Below are 20,274 nucleotides of genomic sequence, written 5' to 3'. Positions count from 1 at the left end.
CGCCACACGCGCTGGGGATGGGAGGGGACACGTGAGGGACGAATTGGCGGCGGGACGCTGGACCACGACCATCTCAGCGACGAACTACGACGGGCCCTTGCACGGGTGGGATCAGTATGGGTGTGTCCGAGGGATGGCGTAGCAGACACTGGTGGTCACCAGGGTGAGGCGTGACTCAGCTAACTGCAGAGCCCCGGGAGGGGGCCGGGCCGGTTCTCCTTGAGTACCCTCACGTTCTGGGACAGTGTTAGAGACGGGTGTTCTTTGATCCCGGATCCAAGGAAGGCCAAGCTAGAAGAAGGGGCTCCGGGCTCTCCTGGAAGATGTCCCTGTGAGAAGTATACTGCTTTTGCTGGGTGGGGGTGGGTGAGGACAAGAGTGGCTCTGACTTGGTCTCCAAAGCTGGGGAGAGTACACCTAGGGGCCAGAAACAGTAGGGGTTGGGGGAGGATAGGACTTCCAGGCAGGCAGCCGGGATGGGGAGGGACTCTGTGAGGTCCTGGCGGGGCAGGGGCGTCTCTGGGAGCAGGCCCAGAGCCTCCAGAGTCGCGGGGCTAGAAGAGATTGGTCTTCAGGGCGGATCCGGGCTTCCGGTGGAAGGATGACAGAACCCCCGAGAAGGGCCCAGGTCCGGGCTCCGCCGGCTGCCAGGCCTTAAGTAGCTCCGCCGCACCCGCGCCAGGCCCGCCACCCCCACCACCAGTCACGCCTGCCCACAACGGGCCCTTGAGCGGCTGTGGTCCCGGCCCGGGCCCAGAGCCCAGGGCGGCTGGCAGCGGGCTGGGGCTCAGGCGCGGGCTGGCCAAGCCGGGCGCCGGCGGCGGCGGCGGCAGCGACGCGGTGCTGTCTGGCGTGGGGCTGCACGTGGACTCCTTGGAGTCGTCGTCCTCAGACGAGCAGCGCGCCTCGCCCTTTTTGGTGCCGGCCGCGCCTGCCGAGCCCTTGGCGCTGGCCGCGCGCTCCTGTTTGCGGAACTTGGCCCGGCGGTTCTGGAACCAGACCTGCGGGCACAGGGACTGGTCAGCCGGGTCGAGAGTCAGAGAGACAGGGTATCAGCCTTGTACTGCAAGCCTTTTGTAGGACCTCCGTCCGGAAGGGCCGAGGCCATCTCCACCCGAGGGGGAGACCCACAGCCGTCTGAGCGTTGGCCGCTCAGCCCTACTCGGCCGGTTGCCCTCTTCGTCTCTCTGCTCCTCTCTCAGCTCCAGTTGACCCTTCCCCCAAGTCCTTAGGGTCTTCCCCTTTGGGATCCGCTCATAGGCAGATCCCGCTGCCTCCCAGTGTTCTTGGTCTCCTGGGAGGGACTCCACCTCTCCTCGTCAACCTCAGCCCTGCCCCTGGATCAGGGGCATAGGAAGTTGCGGGAGTTTCGCCTGGAGTGGCCAGGGTCCTGGAGAGAGGGACCCAGGCAAAGCCTTTTTTCTCCAGACCTCCAGGACAAGAGGGCAAGCTGAACAGCTGTACTTGTGTACTCAGGATTTGTACAGACAGACAAGAGTCCGCCCGGTCTGGCTCTCCTTGGACCTGAGGCTACCCCAAGTCAGGCTTCCCGGCCCCAGAGGTTTCACAGCTGTATAACTGAGGAGGAGGCGTGGAGACGCTGACTGGCCTGCGCCCTGCCGGGCTCGGTTCTGAGGCTGCCTAGGATACCCCTTCCACCCACTTGGCCTCGGTCTTGGCTTCTCAAGCATGTCTGCATAGCCAGCCCTACGAGGGAGACTGAGGGGTAAATCTAAGTGAGCTAGTGTGGATCCGATCGGCTTGAGTCCGCCTGTCTTCTGCCCAGCTTCTCCCCCCTCCTCCGCCCCCGGACTGCTCCCTGGTCTCTGGCCCTCAGCTCCCCACCTCCAGACAGCACTTGCCCTTGGCCCGGGTGAGGCCCCTTTGCCCCGCAAGCCCCCTAGACGTCCGGCACTAACCTCCCATTCCTACTCCCTACGCCCCTCCACACACATAACACCCCTACATACACACGTGCGTGTGCACGCACCTGCACGCGAGCCTCGGTGAGGTCGATCTTGAGCGCCAGCTCCTCGCGCGTGTAAATGTCGGGGTAGTGGGTCTCGGCGAAGACGCGCTCCAGCTCCTTGAGCTGCGCGCTGGTGAATGTGGTGCGGATGCGCCGCTGCTTGCGTTTCTCATGCAGGCCCGACGGCTCCGGGAAGAACTTGTACGGCACTGCGGATGTGTGCAGGAGGGAGCAACGTGGGTGGGGGGCGTGAGGGGCTGAGCTTGGCCCCTCGGTACTTTCTGGGTGGGGGATAGGCAGTGCCCCCCACCCCGCCCCTGGCCTGGCCCCTAGGTCTCGTCCTCTCAGCCTCAGGCAGAGCCCTCCTAGCCCTAGCTCTGTGGAGGCGCCGGCGTGAAGGTGTTCAGGGCGCGCGGGGAGATCCGAGGCCCAAGAGCCGCCACAGGAGAACCAGAATCCAATCCTCCCGACCGGTCGTCAGCCACCCACCCTGGTCAGTCCACTCCCAGTCATTTCACTTGCCGCTCCCATCCTCCCCATCTTGTGTCTCTCCCTCCTGCAATTCCCGGTCTGCCCGCCCCACCTCAGGTCTTGCTCTATCCACCCTTGCTCTCTGTTAGGCGTCATCATCGAGTCCCCCGGTTAGCCAGTCCTGGGCCTCTGCCAACTAAGACTCTCCTGCCCCAGACTACTTTCAGCCTTGCCGTGGGCGCTCTGGGAGTAGAAATTTAGCCCCCTCACCTTGCTCTCTATATATCTCTTTCCCAGGCCTACCTCATTCCTATCCCTGGTTTCCATTCTCCTCCTGGTGTCCCCCCCTTCTTCCCATTTCACCCCATCTCTCTTCAACTTTCGCCTTCTGGACCACTCTTCTTTTTGTGCCCATTAAGAAAGGTCCTTATTTCTTCCCACCCAGATTTGTCCATCTTCTCTTTGCCTTTCTTCCTCCCAGGCCCTTCTCTATGTCTCCCATCACCCCAAAGCCGCCCCACCCCTCCTTCTCTTCCTAATCCCCATCCCAGTCCCCATTGCCCCATCAATAGTGTTCCTGACACTCCCCATTTCTATCTCCAACTCCCATTTATGTCTCTAAATTTTCTAGGGGTCTCCAATCTCCTTCATCTTTGTCCCATTTCCTCAGATCCCCATCTCCCTTAATCTTGTCTCCAGCACCCCATTTCTATCTCCATCTTCCCCATCTCTGTCTCCAATTTTTCTTGGTCCCCACCTCCCATAATTCCTTTCCCCATTATCTTGTTCTTATCTCCATCTCCCCAGCCCTGGGTCCCCATTTCTCCCAGGCTCCCCGATCCTCCCATCTCTGCTCCCACTTCCCAATCCTGGTCCTTATCTGGCCCAGGCTCCCCAGTCTCGCCATCCCTATTCCAGTCTATGCATCTATCTCTCTGGTTTTCATCTCTCCAAATTCAGGTCTCAAGTTTTCTCCTTGGGTCCGGCTAGTCTTCCCAAGAGGAAAAGAGACTGGGTGGGGCACGCTGGAACTCTTTAACCAGAGAAATGGGGATGGCTGAGGGGCTCCATTAGGATGAGGGTTCAGTGAGGATGCGGACTGGATAAGGGGTTTGGGAATGTCAGAGGCTGCATCTGGGCTCTGCAGGACTCTAACTGGGAGAGTCTCCAAGGGGGATGGGGGAATGTAAGGGGCTTAAGGACCTGGGCCTCATTTTCTACGGAATGGGCCATGGCACGGTTTCCAGTGAGAGTGGTACAGGAGAGTTTGGGTCCCAGTAGGATGGAGCTAAGACAGGGCAGCAGTGGCAGGAAGGGCCTGATGGTGTAGGGGCTCTAGGAAGGTTTCCACCAGGACAGCTCAGCTGCCGCAGGGGTCCTTCCTGGAGGTCTCCAATGATGTGCAGTAGAGGTGATAAGGATGGGGGTCTGATTGGGCTGAGGTGGGAGGCTTTCTTGAGGATACCAGGGATGGAGCGATCTGGTGGACAGTCTTTTGCAGGTGGGGAGTGGAGGGCCTGTGAGGGGCCCGGGGCTGGACTGGGGATTTATTCCTTTAACTTGTAGGGCAGGGGATAGGGAGATGGCAGTGAGAAAGAGGAACGGGAAGGATGAGAGGCTGGGGCTGGTCCTATCGAGGGGAACCCTGTTGTACAGGGGAACTGGGGGTCCCTCGAGGTGTGGAGGGTCTGACTAGAGCAAGGATAGGGGTGGCGGTGAGACAGAGTTACAATCACCTGCCAAGTAGGGCATGGGCTGGGGGGTCCGCAGGATTTGGAGGAAGGGTTGGACCCGGGCAGCGCTCACCTGCTGAATAGGGCGCGGGCTGGTGGTCGCGGAGGGCGCCAAGCGCGCAGTTGGAGGAGCCGAGCGCAGGGCAGGGCGGCCCCGCCGCGGGGAAGGCGGGCCGCAGGGGGCTGTACTGGAAGCCGCCGGGCTGGCTGCAGGCGCCGAAGTCGCCGTAGGCGGACGCCTCCATGGCCGCCACGCACGAGTCGTACGAATTGAGGTAGGAGTAGTCCATCGGCCCGGGGGGGCGGGGGCGGGGGCCGGGCTGGGCCGGGTTGGGTCGGGGTTGGTATCCCGGTCCGGGTGGGGGTCGGGACGCGGGCCCAGGGGCCTGCGCTGAGGACGCGAGGCCGGCTCTGAGCGCCCGCGAGTCCGCCCGCCCCGTCGCGGTACCACTCTGCCAGGGTGAAAGGCAAGTGCCGCCTGGCCGGGCCCGCGCGCCTTTTAACGCGCAGGACCCCGCGAAGGGGGCGGGGCAGGAGAGCTCCGCGGGGGCGGGGCCTGGGCTGCCCAGGCCCCGCCCCCAGCCGCCCCGGACCCCCACCCCAAGGGTCTCCGCTCCCCTCTTAGGGCTCCCGAGGTGCGGGGCGCCGCTGCTCTGGGCCCCATCCCCAGAGTCCCCATTCCGCTCCAATCCAGACTTGACCTTCGGTCTCTACACACCGTGCCAGGCCGGAGGGTCCTGACCCCTTTCCTGGGCCGCCCCACCTGCTGCCCAGCAGAAGGGAGACAGGCTCCGCGTCGCTCGTGTGAAGAAGTTAATTCAATTCGCCTTGCTAACCAAGTTATTCCTATCCGGCCCGTTGGCCCCGCGCCCCAGCGAGGTCCTATCCCGGCGGGGACCGCGGAGGCAGGCCCAGGAGAGGGGATGGAGACGAGGACGAGGAAGAGAGGGCGCCTGGGATGGGGACGGGACGGGGACTTGGATGAAGAGAAGAGAAAGGGACAGAAATAGTGATGAGACGATGAGACAGGGACAAGAGAGATACAGGTACACGTCAGGTTATCTCATCCAGGCACAGATGGAGACAAAGATGAAACATGGACAAGAAAGAGACAGATATGGAGATGGAGCAAGAAGGATACAGGGACAAAGATGGAGACAAGGGTGAAACCTGGACAAGAGAGAGACAGGGATGGGGATGAGGGGAGAGAAAGAGAGAGAGGGAGAGACAGGGAGAGAGAGAATGAGATGGGTACGGGCGGGGGGAATGGAGACGGGGACAGAGAAAGAGATTGAGACAGGCATGGAGACAGAGAAGGGATAGGGATGAGAAGTGGACGGAAACAGGGATTTCGATGGGGACAGGGAGAGGGACGAGACAAAACAGGGACAGAAATAGAGACAGACACATACAGAGGGACAGTCTCAGAGAGACAAGGCCACGGATAGACGCACAAGCGGAGGAACAGAGGCTGAGGGGCGGAGAGAAGGAGCCTCTGGAGAGCTGATACCCGGGAGCTGGAGCGCAGAAGGGGCTGAGGGAGGCTGGTGGAGGCGCTGGGGGCAAATACGCCACGGGGTTGCGGAAGGGAAGGGTTGCCGAGGGGCTGAGGCCCCTTTATCCCAACTTCCCCCCTGAAGGCCACACGACCCTGCCCCCTGCACCTTCCTGGCCCAACCCGCCTCTCCCCTCCCCCGCTTCCGCAGCTCAATTCTCCCCACCGCCTGGTGTGAGTCTCTAGTCCTCAGCGCTGGCAGCCCATGGGATGTGTGTGTGTGTGTGTGTGTGTGTGCGTGTGTGCGCGCGTGTGTGTGTGTGTGTGATGACTGTCAGGATGAGGGGAGTAACCGAGTGACTCTCACTTTTCTTCAGCCCCTCACCTCTTCCCTCCGGATGCTCTTTTCTTTTCCGGGAAACCACCCAGACTTGCTCCTGACCAGGTGGGGCGGGGGGGTCACCCCTCCAGGGTCCATGGGTCCTCCAGCTGTGGGACAACCGGACACACTCAGAATCCTTACCAGGGAAAAGGGATTGCAGAAACAGGGCTTCGAACCGGTTTGTTCTGGTTGGAACTCCTGCTGAGAATTTGCACTTCCACCCAGAGATACAGAATCAGAATCTACATTTTAACAAGATCCCCAGGTGTTTTTTACGTATAATAAAATTTGAGAACCACAGCTTTACTAGTGGTGCTGGGAACTGGTCCCTAACCAGCAGCATTAGCAGCCCCTGGGAACTTGTTAGAAATGCAATTTCTCATTAGGGGTTCGAACCTGAACAAACCGGTTCAAAGCCCTGCAGAGAGCTCCTCTGCCCCTGGCAGTGTCTTTGCTTGAGGGGGAGAGGATAGCTTCCCGCAGGTTTCCAGTGTTCTCTACCTGAATCTTGGCAGGTCCTGCAGATGGGGGAGTCTGAGACCCAAGAGACCAGGAGCACATTCTTGTTATCAGCCAATGTCCTTGGATGTTGGTTTACCAGCACAATGCAGACTACAGTGGCTGCTGCCTGCCTCCCCAGGCTACCCTTTCCTTCCCTGGCTACCCATTCCTTGCTTTACTCCCTACAAGGGGGTTCTTTGAGGCATCTTCTCAAATTACTTTTCAGATCTAAACTTCCAGGGGTTTAGACCTGATAGCTCAGCCGCCTCCACAAGTTCTCCCCACTGGTGTGTGAGGTGCACCTCTCCCCCTTGACACATCCACTACAGGAATCCCAGTGGATCTCAGAACTGGAACATCGAAGGTGCCACCCTCTTCTTAGACCCTCCCATGGCTCTCCATTGCCCTCAGGATAACGCTGGCTCACAATGCCTTCGTGCGGTACCCCTGCCTGCCTCCCCCTCACCTTGACCTTATTTGCAGTTCTGCCACACAGATCTTCTTTTGGTTCAGAGCTGTTCTGTCTGCCTGGAATGCTCACCCCTCCACCTCCCCGCTAAAACAAAAACAAACCTGGTTGATGCCTGTTTATCCGTTGGGTCTCTACTTGGACAACATTGCTTCCTGGAAGCCTTCCCTGATGCCCCTAGACTAGATTGGGTTTTTTTTTTTTTTTTTTAAATAATTTTTATTGTGCTTTTTTTTTTTAAGTGGAAGTTTACAAATCAAGTCAGTCTCTCACACAAAAACCCATATGCACCTTGCTACACACTCCCAATTACTTTCCCCCTAATGAGACAGCCTGTTCTCTCCCTCCACTCTCTCTTTTCGTGTCCTTTTCGCCAGCTTCTAACCCCCTCCACTTTCTCATCTCCCCTCCAGGCAAGAGATGCCAACATAGTCTCAAGTGTCCACCTGATCCAAGAAGCTCACTCCTCACCAGCACCCCTCTCCAAGCCATTGTCCAGCCCAATCCATGTCTGAAGAGTTGGCTTCGGGAATGGTTCCTGTCCTGGGTCAACAGAAGGTCTGGGGACCATGACCACCATGGTCCTTCCAGTCTCAGTCAGACCATTAAGTCTGGTCTTATGAGAATTTGGGGTCTGCATCCCACTGCTCTCCTGCTCCCTCAGGGGTTCTCTGTTGTGTTCTCTGTCAGGGTAGTCATCGGTTGTAGCCGGGCACCATCTAGTTCTTCTGGTCTCAGGATGATGTAGTCGCTTGGTTCATGTGGCCCTTTCTGTCTCTTGGGCTCGTAATCACCTTGCGTCCTTGGTGTTCTTCATTTTCCTTTGATCCAGGTGGGTTGAGACCAACTGATGCATCTTAGATGGCTGCTTGCTAGCGTTTAAGACCCCAGACGCCACTCTTCAAAGTGGGATGCAGAATGTTAATAGATTTTATTATTAGATTGGGTATTCTTGCTTCAGCCCATAGTACGCTTTCTTTTGGTTGCACAAGTCACCTTGCTGAAGTGTTCCTGATAAAGTGCAAAGCCTTCAGGGCAGGGCTGTGTCCTCTTGTTTATCACTTTCTCCCCAGCCCCACCATGGTGCCTTGCATATAACTCTGTGCATTGTAGGTTTTCCCATACCTGTCTGTTGAATGAACTAATGAATACTAACCTGAAGTCTTTGTGTTGGGAACCCAGCCTTCAATTCCAGGGAAGGAATCCCCATCCCCTGACTTCTCACCTGACACTCTTCAAAAAGAGATCATCTGTCCCTCTTCATTCCTCTTCTCCCCAGGGACAGAAAACGTCCTCCCTCCTGGGTCTGCCTTCTGCCTGGAAAAAGTCATTCGCCTAAATTTGCAGGTGGTCATATCCCTTCCCTAGTAGCAGCAGCTGAAGCTTGCTTGCAGGGACAAGCAGAGATAGGAGGGGAGGCAAAGAGGCCCGATGCTGTTTAAGGCCCCAGTTCCAGCTGTCTTAGAGACTATGATCCATCCCTGTCATTTCAGCCAATCAATTTCCCTCTCTGTCTAAGCTACTTTTAGTTGGGCTTCTGGTGCTTGTAACCAAGAGCTCTGATCAATACAGTCCTCTAAAGGCTTGACACCTTTACAGGTAATCAACAAATGGTAGTGGGATTAGAAATCTGGTGATGTGCGTGTTACAAGGGAGACTTAGCTGGGCAGGCACTGATTTTCCAATGCCTCAGGACTGTGGAGTTGGGGGTTTCCCTCTTGGCAGGCAGCCATTTGCATCTGCTGATGGGCATAGGAGATAAGAAGCCTCCCGAGAAAATGCTTTGAACTTGGCCCACCACTGACCATCTATACATGGCATCTGTCTTCCCCAGTATGTGCTCTCCTCTGTCTAATCTGCTCTTTTTATAACTCAGAAGTGCTTAGGTTTAGGACACACTATTCATTGTATGACCTCATTTACACAACAAAGAAAACCCTATCTCCAAACAGGATTACCTCCATTGGAATAAAGGTTAGGATTCCAACACATATTTTTGGAGGGACACAATTTAATCTGTAGCACCAAGTGACTGAGCTCCTCTTATCTGTCACCCCTGATACCCGGATCCTATTCGAGACATAGACCCTATCATTGCAAAGCAGCATCACCTCTACCCCAGGATCTCAGAAGACATTAGGGCAGTGCATGTTACCGAGACCAACCCCTCAATTTTTGCAGATGAAGAGACTGAGGCCCAGAGAGGGAGCCCGTCAGAGAGTAGTGGTTTTTCAAAGGGAAAACAGTGGGAGTAGGACAGGTTAGGAGGATTCCCCAGGCAGAGGGAGCACTAGACACAGGGGGATGAATTAATTCTGAATGCTTTCCTTAAGGATCTCCCAGTCTGGCACATGAACACTCATCTTTTCTCCTTAGAATGTTGCAGTCGTTTGTACAAGAGAATGATGCAAAGAACATGAGTTAAATCTTTTTTAAAAAAAGAAAAAAAGGAAGAGAGAAAAAAAAAGATTTGATTCTATAAACCATGCTTTATATTGCCAAGCTTATCCAGGTTAGGCGCTGTGGTGGCACAGTAGTTAAGATCTCAGCTGCTAACCAAAAGGTTAGCAGTTTGAATCCATCAGCTGCTCCTTAAAAACCCTATGGGGCAGCTCTACTCTGTCCTATAGGGTTGCTAAGAGTTGAAATGGACTCAAAGGCAACGGGTTTGGTTTGGTTTTTACCCAGGTTATTCTGCATGGGAAGAGACTTGCCTAAGGGCTGCCACAGTGGACAGTTATGGTGTGGTTTGCCCAGAACAACTCTTTTCTCCTGGAAACTGTCCCCTTCATCTTCATGGCTACCCGTGAAGCCCTTGTTCTCACATAATCTTCCCGAGCCATGATTGCCCCAGGTGTGGGCCCCTGTCCAAAGATGGGTCAATAAAAGTCTTCCTCACCATTTTTCATTATTTGAACTGAGAAGCAAGTCGCTCTATTTTTTTTTTTTTAATCATTTTTATTGTGCTTTAAGTCAAAGTTTACAATTCAGGTCAGTCTGTCACGTATAAGCTTATATACACTTTACTACATACTCCCACTTACTCTCCCCCTAATGAGTCAGCCTGCTCCCTCCTTCCAGTCTCTCCTTTCATGACCGTTTTGCCAGTTTCTAACCCTCTCTACCCTGGCATCTCCCCTCCAGACAGGAGATGCCAATACAGTCTCAAGTGTCCACCTGATACAAGTAGCTCACTCCTCATCAGCATCTCTCTCCAACCCATTGTCCAGTCCAATCCATGTCTGATGAGTTGTCTTCGGGAATGGTTCCTGTCCTGGGCCAATAGAAGGTTTGGGGACCATGACCGCCGGGATTCTTCTAGTCCAGTCAGACCATTAAGTCTGGTCTTTTTATGAGAATTTGGGGTCTGCCTCCCACTGTTCTCCTGCTCCCTCAGCGGTTCTCTGTTGTGTCCCTGTCAGGGCAGTCATCGGTTGTGGCCGGGCACCAACTAGTTCTTCTGGTCTCAAGATGATGTAGGTCTCTGGTTCATGTGGCCCTTTCTGTCTCGGGCTCATAGTTATCGTGTGACCTTGGTTTTCTTCATAAGTCACTCTTTTTTGAATGGTGAAAACTGTAAAATACAAAGCTCAGGAATTGTTTGCAGCCATGTTCACCATTATGAAGAGAAGGAACGTGGTCTGCAGTGAAGAAACAAAAAACAAACATACAATAAAAAGTTGAGGCACAAGATTAAAAACAAAAATCCTGTTAGAATTTAATTCCCTAGTTTCAGTTATTCCAGAGATAGTCTTACTTATTGCAAATTAGTTGTTCATCCCTTCATTGGTTCTTATTACTAACACATTTTTTCTTTACGTTTACTCTAGTTCAAGTTGGATTTCTGTCACTTCCAACCAAAGGAATTCAAGTGAAAAATTGGTAAAGGTGTATAGTGATGCAAATGGCAGGCCCTAAAATATGGAACTGGCCCTGTTGATGCCGGGTCAGGTCCAGTGAGAGTACCTTCATCCTGAGTCGGGAAATGAGACATCCCTGTTAGGTGGTAGTGAATCAGCTGGGAAAACTATTCTGGAGTTTTTCTTTAGAACTCATCCTTCCCACTACCCACTCCGTGATTGCAGCTTCAGGAGGTTAAGCAGGAAAATGGTGAAAGATTGGTGTGTACTGTCTACATGTGGCAATATCAGGCAAGCGCTTGAAGAGTGGGACAAGCCGATGAGCAACAGCATGGCAATTTGTAACTCTGGCAAGGCAGCTTCTGCCTGTGACCAGCAAGTTGAGTTTGCTGCAGGAGAATAATCATGTGCTTTGCAGATTGGCCATAGTCAGCTTCTCGGCCACACCCTAAAGTGAATGTATTGGTTAGGAATGGTGGGTGGCTGATAGTTGAAATGAGGATATCTTAGAAGATCTGGAGGAATCAGGGAAGTGTGATCCTCCCAGCTCTTCTGGGCACCCTGGCCTGACAGCAGAAAAGAGTTGACATTTGTTATTCTTTTCTGGCATCTGGTATCTGGCATCTGAAATGACTTTCTAAGTAAGGGAAATTCCCCAGCTCATAGAAGCCAGACACTTGTTTTCTGAATCTCCCTCGAAACCAGGGTGCAGGCCCTTGACCTAGTCTCAGCCAATCATGTGCCCTGGTCACAGACTTAGTCTGTAGCTAAGGAAGTGAGGACTCAGAAAGCACAAAAACTCTAAGGGCAATGAGATTGCAGCAAGATCTTGTTCCAGAGGCAGCAGCGACCTACAGAACTTGGTCTTGGCAGCATCCAGAGTTCAGGGCCAGCCATGTCATCTCTGCAAGGGCCAGTAGCCACAGTGAATCCTCGTGGAGACAGCACTGCAGCTTAATTTCAGCCTTTGTTTCTAGTTGTGTGACACTGGCTCTGGTTCTCGTTATTCTAGTAATTCTTTATGATACATGTATTTTTAAAAATAAAACCATTTTTGTTTGTTTTGTTTAAATTAGTGTTATGGGTTGAACTGTGTACCCCTCAAATAAGTGTTATAAATACTAACCTCTATATCTGTGGTTATGGAGCCCTGGTGGTGTAGTGGTTAAGAGCTTGGCTGCCAACCAAAAGGCTGACAGTTTGAATCCACCAGCCGCTCCTTGGAAACCTTATGTGGCAGTTCTGCCCTGTCCTATAGGGTCGCTGTGAGCTGGAATTGACTCAACAGCAATGGGCTATACCTGTGATTATAATCCCATTTGGGCAGGGATGGATTACCCAATAAGCAAGGTACTCATGGAATTACTTGTGTTTACTTAATAATCTGTAGTGCACAATGAACCCCAGGTGAAATTGTGTACTACAAATTAGTAAGTAAATGCAATTAAGCCTGTGCATATCTTGCTCATTGATTAATCTGCTCCTGCATTCAGGAATGTGTTTTCTTTGTTATGTTAATGAGGCAGTATTACGTAGGGAGTGTCTTAAATCAATTTCTTTTGAGATATAAAAGAGCACATTTAAGCAAGCAAGCAAGCATACACAAAGAGAAGGTACAGGCCACATGATAGCCCAGGAACCTAGTAGAAGCTGAAAGAGACAAGGATCTTCCCTCTGAGTGGACAAAGAGAGAGAGCTTTTCCCTAGATCTGGCACCCTGAATTCAAACTTCTAACCTTCTAAACTGTCAGAAAATAAATTTCAGTTTGTTAAAGCCATCCACTTGTGGCATTTCTGTTATAGCAGCACTAGATAACTAAGACAGTCAGACAGAGTTGGTTTCTGTTACTTGTAACTAAGAACTCAGGCCAGTATAGAAATTGGTACTAGATTGGCTGAGGCATGATTCTCAGAGAAATGGCTGGGATCTGGGAATGGTTGTATGGCCTGGATGGGACTGAAGACAGAGAAAATTCAGGGATGGAGTGGCATTCAGTGGAAAAACAGTTAATCAATTTATTACTAGTGACACCTGGAATGAAGCGTCAGTCAAGTGCATAGACTTGGGTGGCAGTCCTTAATCAGTATGCAGGTTGTGATGAATGCAAGGAGGTTGTGTGGACAGCTTAAAGAGGAAACAGAGGTTAAAAAAAAAAAAAAAATCAAACTCAAAGCATTCTTCTGGGTGAGATTTTTTGTGTGTTGCTTGGAAGAGAGCAATATACTTTGGGATGGTGATATATGAGAGGATTTGGATGGCTGAGCCATTGATGAGTTAGGGTTATGGTAGGTACACTTATGAGAAAACCCAAAAGAATAATAGTGTAAACAAAATAGCAGATTATTTCTTCTTCCCTTAAATAAATCTGGAGGTAGGGAATCCAGAGCTGGGGTGGCTGCTTTGTGGTCATCAAGGACTCGTATTCCTTCCTTCTTTCTGTTTTACCATCCCAGAGTGTGGTTTCGATCTTCAAGGTTACTTCATGTTACAAACTAGCTGCTGAAATTCCAGCAATCACATTCATTTTCTGTGTATTAAGAATGAGGAAGCAGAAAAACAAAAACGTGCATTTCTCAGTGAGACACTTCATATAAGGAATCTTCCTGGAAGTTCTATGCAGCACTTCTGCTTGCTTCTCATTTGCCTGAACTTAATCATATGGTCACGTCAAACTGAAAGAGAGACTCGGAAAGGCAGAATTTTAACTGGCAACACTGATTCCAAATAAATAGTGGCTCTATTGCAAAGCAATATGGAGAGGGTGCATTAGTTATATATTAAAAAAGAAAAATTATTATATTGCTGTATAACAAATTACACCAAAACTTATCAGCTTTTAAAAAAATGTATTTATTATCTCAGTTTTTGTGGGCCAGAAATCTAGGCACAGCTTAGCTGAGTCTTCTGTTTCAGGGACATTTGAGGAAGTTGTATATATATCTACCCTATTTATTCCTTATAGACTTCCCCAATGGGACCTTTGGTTATTTCTCAGGGTAACTGTGCCCTGGGGGAAAGGACTCCTTGGGGATTACTGGACACTGACTCCAATGCTAATCTTTGGAGGTGTAGTTGACACAGTGGTCTACCACTCAGCGTGGAGGCTTATGGGGGTCAAGTGACAAACTCACTTTTGAGTTTAGTCTACTTGTCAGTCTAGTGGTACCTTAAACCCATGATCCCATGATTTTCCAGTTTCTGAGGGTATATAGGTATATTTAACAAGTAGCAGTATCTGCGTATATCTCTCCAATCCATTGAATATGGCTATTATTGTTGACAGGGCCAAGTGGAAGCCCCTAGAGCTCCTTCCTTATCAGAATTATAAACCATGAACACTAATGCATTCCTGGGGAAGCTGCAAGATTAGTGCAACCACCAAAGACCTAAAAAATTCAGAGGCGATGATTCCTATTACATACTCATTTAACTCACCTATATAGCTTGTCTGATATAATGCCAGAAGATGAGCCCCTCAGGTTGAAAGGCACTCAAAATACGATTAGGGAAGAGCTGCCTCCTCAAAGTAGAATCAACCTTAATGACGTGGATGGAGTCAAGCTTTCAGGACCTTCATTTGCTGATGTGGCACAACTCAAAATGAGAAGAATCAGCTGCAAACATCTATTAATAATTGGAACCTGGAATGTATGACTAGGAAAATTAAAAGTTGTCAAAAATGAAATGGAACTCATAAACATAAATATCCTAGGCATTAGTGAGCTGAAATGAACTGGTATTGGCCATTTTGAATTTGACAATCATATGGTCTACTATGCCAGGAATCACAACTTGAAGAGAAATGATGTCGCATTCATCATCAAAAAGAACATTTCAAGATCTATCCTGAAGTACAGTGCTCTCAGTATAGGATAATATCCATATACCTACAAGGAAGACCAGTTAATAAGACTACTATTCAAATTTATCCACCAACCACTAAAGCGAAAGATGAAGAAATTGAAGATTTTTACCAACTTCTGCAGTCTAAAATTGATCGAACATGCAGTCAGGATGCACTGATAATTATTGATAATTGGGATGCAAAAGTTGGAAACAAGGAAGAAGGATCAGTAGTTGGAAAATACGGCCTTGGTGATAGAAACGATGCTGGAAATTGGATGATTGAATTTTCCAAGACCAATGGCTCTTCATTGCAAATAACTTTTTTCATCAATATAAACAGCGGCTATACACATGGACCTCGCCAGATGGAATACACAGGAATCAAATCGACTACATCTGTGGAAAGAGACCGTGGAAAAGCTCAATATCATCAGTCAGAACAAGGCCAGGGGCTGACTGTGGATCAGACCATCAATTACTCATATGCAAGTTCCAGTTCAAACTGAAGAAAATTAGAACAAGTCCACGAGAGCCAAAGTACGACCTTGAGTATATTCCACCTGAATTTAGCGACCATCTCAAGAATAGATTTGATGTGTTGAACACTAGTGACCAAAGACCAGATAAGATGTGGAATGACATCAAGGACATCATACATGAAGAAAGCAAGAGGTCATTAAAAAGACAGGAGAGAAGGAAAAGACCTAAAAGGATGTCAGAAGAGACTCTGAAACTTGCTCTTGAACGTCGAGTAGCTAAAGCAAAGGAAAATATGATGAAGTAAAAAAGCTAAACAGATTCCAAAGGGCTGCTCAAGAAGACAAAGTATTATGATGACATGTGCAAAGACCTGGAGACAGAAAACCAAAACAGAAGAACATGCTCAGAGTTTATCAAGCTGAAAGAACTGAAGAAAAAATTCAAACCTTGAGTTGCAAATTGAAGAATTCTATGGGAAAAATATTAAACGACACAGGAAGCATCGAAAGAAGACGGAAGGAATACACAGAGTCACTATACCAAAAAGAATTGGTGGATCTTCAACCATTTCAGGAGGTAACATATGATCAGGAACTGATAGTACTGAAGGAAGAAGCCCAAACTGCACTGAAAAAAAAAAAAAAAGCACTGAAGTCACTGACAAAAAACAAGGCTTCTGGAATTGATGGAATACCAATTGAGATATTTCAACAATCAGATGCAGCACTGGAAGTACTCACTTGTCTATGCCAAGAAATTTGGAAGACAACTACCTGGCCAACCAACTGGAAGAGATCCGTATTTATGCCTATTCCCAAGAAAGGTAATCCAACTGAATGCGAAAATTATAGAACAATATCATTAATACCACACAGAAGTAAAATTTTACTGAAGATCATTCAAAAGTGGCTGCAGCACCCATGTTTATTGCAGAACTGTTTACAATAGCAAAAAGCTAGAAGCAACCAAGGTGTCCATCAACGGATGAATGAATAAATAAATTATGGTATATTCACACGATGGAATACTATGCATCGATAAAGAACAGTGATGAATCTGTGAAACATTTCGTAACATGGAGGAACCTAGAAGGCATTATGCTGAGCGAAATTAGTCAGATGCGAAAGGACAAATATTGTTTAAGACCACTATTATAAGATCTTGAGAAATAGTTTAAACTGAGAACACATTTTTTTGTGGTTACGAGAGGGGGGAGGGAGGGCGGGTAGGAGAGGGTTATTTACTGATTAGGTAGTAGATAAGAACTACTTTAGGTGAAGGGAAGGACAACACTCAGTACAGGGAAGGTCAGCTCAACTGGACTGGACCAAAAGTTTCCTGAATAAACTGAATGCTTCGAAGGTCAGCAGAACAAGGGCGGGGGTTCGGGGACTATGGCTTCAGGGGACATCTAAGTCAATTGGCAAAATAAATTCTATTAAGAAAACATTCTGCATCCCACTTTGAAGTGTGGCGTCTGGGGTCTTAAATGCTAACAAGCGGCCATCTAAGATGCATCAATTGGTCTCCACCCACCTGGATCAAAGGAGAATGAAGAACACCAAGGTTACAAGGTAATTATGAACCCAAAAGACAGAAAGGGCCATATGAACTAGAGACTTACATCATTCTGAGACCAGAAGAACTAGATGGTGCCCGGCCACAACCGATGACTGCCCTGACAGGGAGCACAACAGAGAACCGCTGAGGGAGCAGGAGAACAGTGGGATGCAGACCCCAAATTCTCATAAAAAGACCAGACTTAATGGTCTGACTGAGACTAGAAGAATCCTGGCAGTCATGGTCCCCAAACCTTCTGTTAGCCCAGGACAGGAACCATTCCAGAAGACAACTCATCAGACATGGAAGGGACTGGACAATGGGTTGGAGAGAGATGCTGATGAAGAGTGAGCTACTTGTATCAGGGGGACACTTGAGACTATGTTGGCATCCCCTGTCTAGAGGGGAGATAGGAGGGTACAGGGGGTTAGAAACTGGCCAAGTGGTCACTAATGGAGTGACTGGAACGAGGGAGCCGGCTGACTCATTAGGAGAAGAGTAAGTGGGAGTATGTAGTAAGGTACATGTAAGTTTATATGAGACTGACTTGATTTGTAAACTTTCACTTAAAGCACAATAAAAATTGTTTAAAAAAAAAAAAAGTGGCTGCTGTAGTATATGGACAGGGAACTGCCAGAAATTCAAGCTGGGTTTAGAAGAGGATGTGGAACCAGGGATATCATTGCTGATGTCAGATGGATCCTGGCTGAAAGCAGAGAATACCAGAAAGATGTTTACCTGTGTCTTATTAACTATGCAAAGGCATTCAACTGTGTGGATCATAACAAATTATGCATAACGTTTCGGACAGTGGAAATTCTGGAACAACTTAATTGTGCTTATGAGGAATCTGTACATGGATCAAGAGGCAGTTGTTCAAACAGAACAAGGAGATACTACATGTTTAGTCAGGAAAGGTGTGCATCAGGGTTATATCTTTTCACCATGCCTATTCAGTCTGTATGCTGAGCAAATAACCCGAGAAGCTGGACTATATGAAGAAGAACAGGGTGTCAGGATTGGAGGAAAACTCATTAACAACTTCCGTTATGCAGATGACACAACCTTGCTTGCCAAAAGTGGACTTGAAGCACTTGCTGATGAAGATCAAAGACCACAGCCTTCAGTACACCTCAACATAAAGAAAACAAAAATCCTCACAACTGGATCAATAAACATCATGATGAATGGAGAAAAGATTGAGGTTGTCAAGGATTTCATTTTACATGGATCCACAATCAACACCCATGGAAACAGCAGTCAAGAAATCAAAAGATGCATTGCATTGGACAAATCTGCTGCAAAAGACCTCTTTAAAGTGTTGAAAAGCAAAGATGTCACCTTGAAGACTAAGGTGTGCCTGACCCAAGTCATGGTGTTTTCAATCGTCTCATATGCAATGAATAAGGAAGACCAAAGAAGAATTGACGCCTTTGAATTGTTGTGTTGGAAAAGAATATTGAATATACCATGGACTGCCAAAAGAACGAACAAATCTGTCTTGGAATAAGTACAACCAGACTGCTCTTTAGAAGCAAGAGCAAGGATGGTGAGAATATGCCTCATACTTTGGACATGTTATCAGGAGGGATCAGTCCCCTGGAGAAGGACATCATGCTTGGTAAAGTAGAGAAAAAAGTAGAGAGTCATTGAAAAAGAGGAAGACCCTCAAAGAGATGGATTGACACAGTGGCTGCAACAATGGGCTCAAGCATAGCAACAATTGTGAGAATGGCTCAGGACTAGGCAGTGTTTTGCTCTATTGTGCATAGGGTCTCTATGAGTTGGAATCAACTCGACTGCACCTAACAACAACAACATACGGCTCTTGCAGTGGTCAGAAGAGCCTTGAAGAATGACAGGTGATGATTCCCGTTTCAGATTGTCCTAATTTCTCAGTGGTCCTATAGCAGAAACATCACGGATGGGTGGCTTTAATGAGCAGAAACTTATTTTTTCAAAGTTTAGGAGGTTAGATGTCTGAATTTAGGGCACTGGCTCCAGTGGAAGGCTGTCTCTGTCAGCTTTGGGGGAAAAATCTTTGTCTCAGCTTCTCTAGCATTCTTCTCAGTTTTTTTTTTGGAGATCTTCATGTGGCATCTATCTTTTCCCCATTCGTGCTTGCTTACTTCTGTTATGTTTCAAATGTGATTAACTTAATACACACTCTACACTGATATGATCTCATTAACATAACAAAGAAACCCTATTCCAAAATGGGATTACGTTCATAGGTATAGGGATTAGGATTTACAACACAAATTTTTGGCAGACACAATTCAATCCATAACACATATACTAGAAAAAAATCAACAGAGCTTCTGCCACCTGTAATAAAGTTAACTTGCAAATGCTTATTCTCTATCCCAATGAGCAAAGAATGCCAGAGATAGTTATATTTCACCTGCCAGGGACAAAAGTACATATTCACCATTTTGCCTCAGGACCATGTCAACTTTCTGCCTCTGTGCCATAACTTAGTCACGGGGACTTTGATTACCTCATCATCCCACAAGACATGGTTTTGACTGACTATTATGATGATAAAATGCTGATAAACCTAAAGACCAGGAAGTACCAGGTACCTGGATGCCTTGCTGAGTTGCATGCCAGAAAGTAAGAATTATAGAGTCCTGCCACTTCAGTGGAGTGGAGGTCAGTAGCCTGGGGCATGTTGTTCAATTCCCTCTGAAGGATAAAACATATTGCTACATCTTATGCTCTCTATCAGGAAGAAAGAGGCACAGTGCCGGGCCCTGATAAGAGAATCACATCAGAGTCCCTTCCCTAGTATTTAGGAGCAAATTCACAACTTGTTTGGCAAGAGGCTATTCTTCTTTTGAGAAACAACTACTGTCTTGCTATTTAGGCTCTGGTGTAGACTGAATGCCGGACGACAGGATTCCATACAACCGTGAGAAGCACACACTAGTTGCCCATCATGAGCTAATTGTTACCTGATCCACCGATCCCGAATGTGGTTATGCTCATTACAAAGTGGTAAGGTCTCCATTTGGGTCTCATTTTGAGCTGGCCCTGAGGGCAAGGGAAGCTACATGAGCACTTGGCTATGCCTCTCAGAATGCGTCTTCCTTCTCTGCCACCTCTCCTCCCTCAGACCATACCTGTCTTTGTTATCAAGTGCTGCTATAACAGAAATTCCACAAGTGGATGGTTTCAACAAAGAAAAGTTTATTTTCTCACAGTCTAGTTGGCTAGAAGTCTAAATTCAGGGAGTCAGCTAAGAGGGAAGGCATTCTCTCTCTCTGTCAACTCTGGAGGCAGGTCCTTGTCATTATTCTTCCCCTGGACTAGGAGCTTTTCAGTGCAAGGACCTGGGGTCCAAAGGATGCACATTCCTGGCTCTTCCTGCTTGGTGGTAATGAGGCCCTCCTGTCTTTCTGCTGGCTTCTTTCTTTTACATCTCAAAAGGGATTGACTCAAGATACAACCTAATCTTGTAGAGTCCTGCCTCATTAACATAACTGCCTCTAATCCTGCCTCATT

General features: G+C 48.8%; 1 protein-coding gene across 1 annotated transcript; it reads right to left on the bottom strand.

Annotated features, from left to right (window-relative positions):
- Window positions 1-554: 554 nt before the first annotated feature.
- Window positions 555-4,463, bottom strand: PHOX2A (paired like homeobox 2A). The gene is made up of 3 exons (XM_049890747.1): window positions 4,247-4,463; window positions 1,991-2,178; window positions 555-1,001 (listed from the first exon to the last, which is right to left on the bottom strand). The coding sequence occupies exons 1-3, from the start codon at window positions 4,461-4,463 to the stop codon at window positions 555-557; spliced, it is 852 nt and encodes a 283-aa protein (XP_049746704.1).
- Between the last annotated feature and the right edge of the window lie 15,811 nt (window positions 4,464-20,274).

Source organism: Elephas maximus, chromosome 7 (genome assembly GCF_024166365.1).
Source record: "Elephas maximus indicus isolate mEleMax1 chromosome 7, mEleMax1 primary haplotype, whole genome shotgun sequence".
NCBI lineage: Eukaryota > Metazoa > Chordata > Mammalia > Proboscidea > Elephantidae > Elephas > Elephas maximus.
The sequence above is the reverse complement of the archived record's forward strand: the minus strand, read 5'-3'. Positions and strand labels throughout refer to the sequence as shown.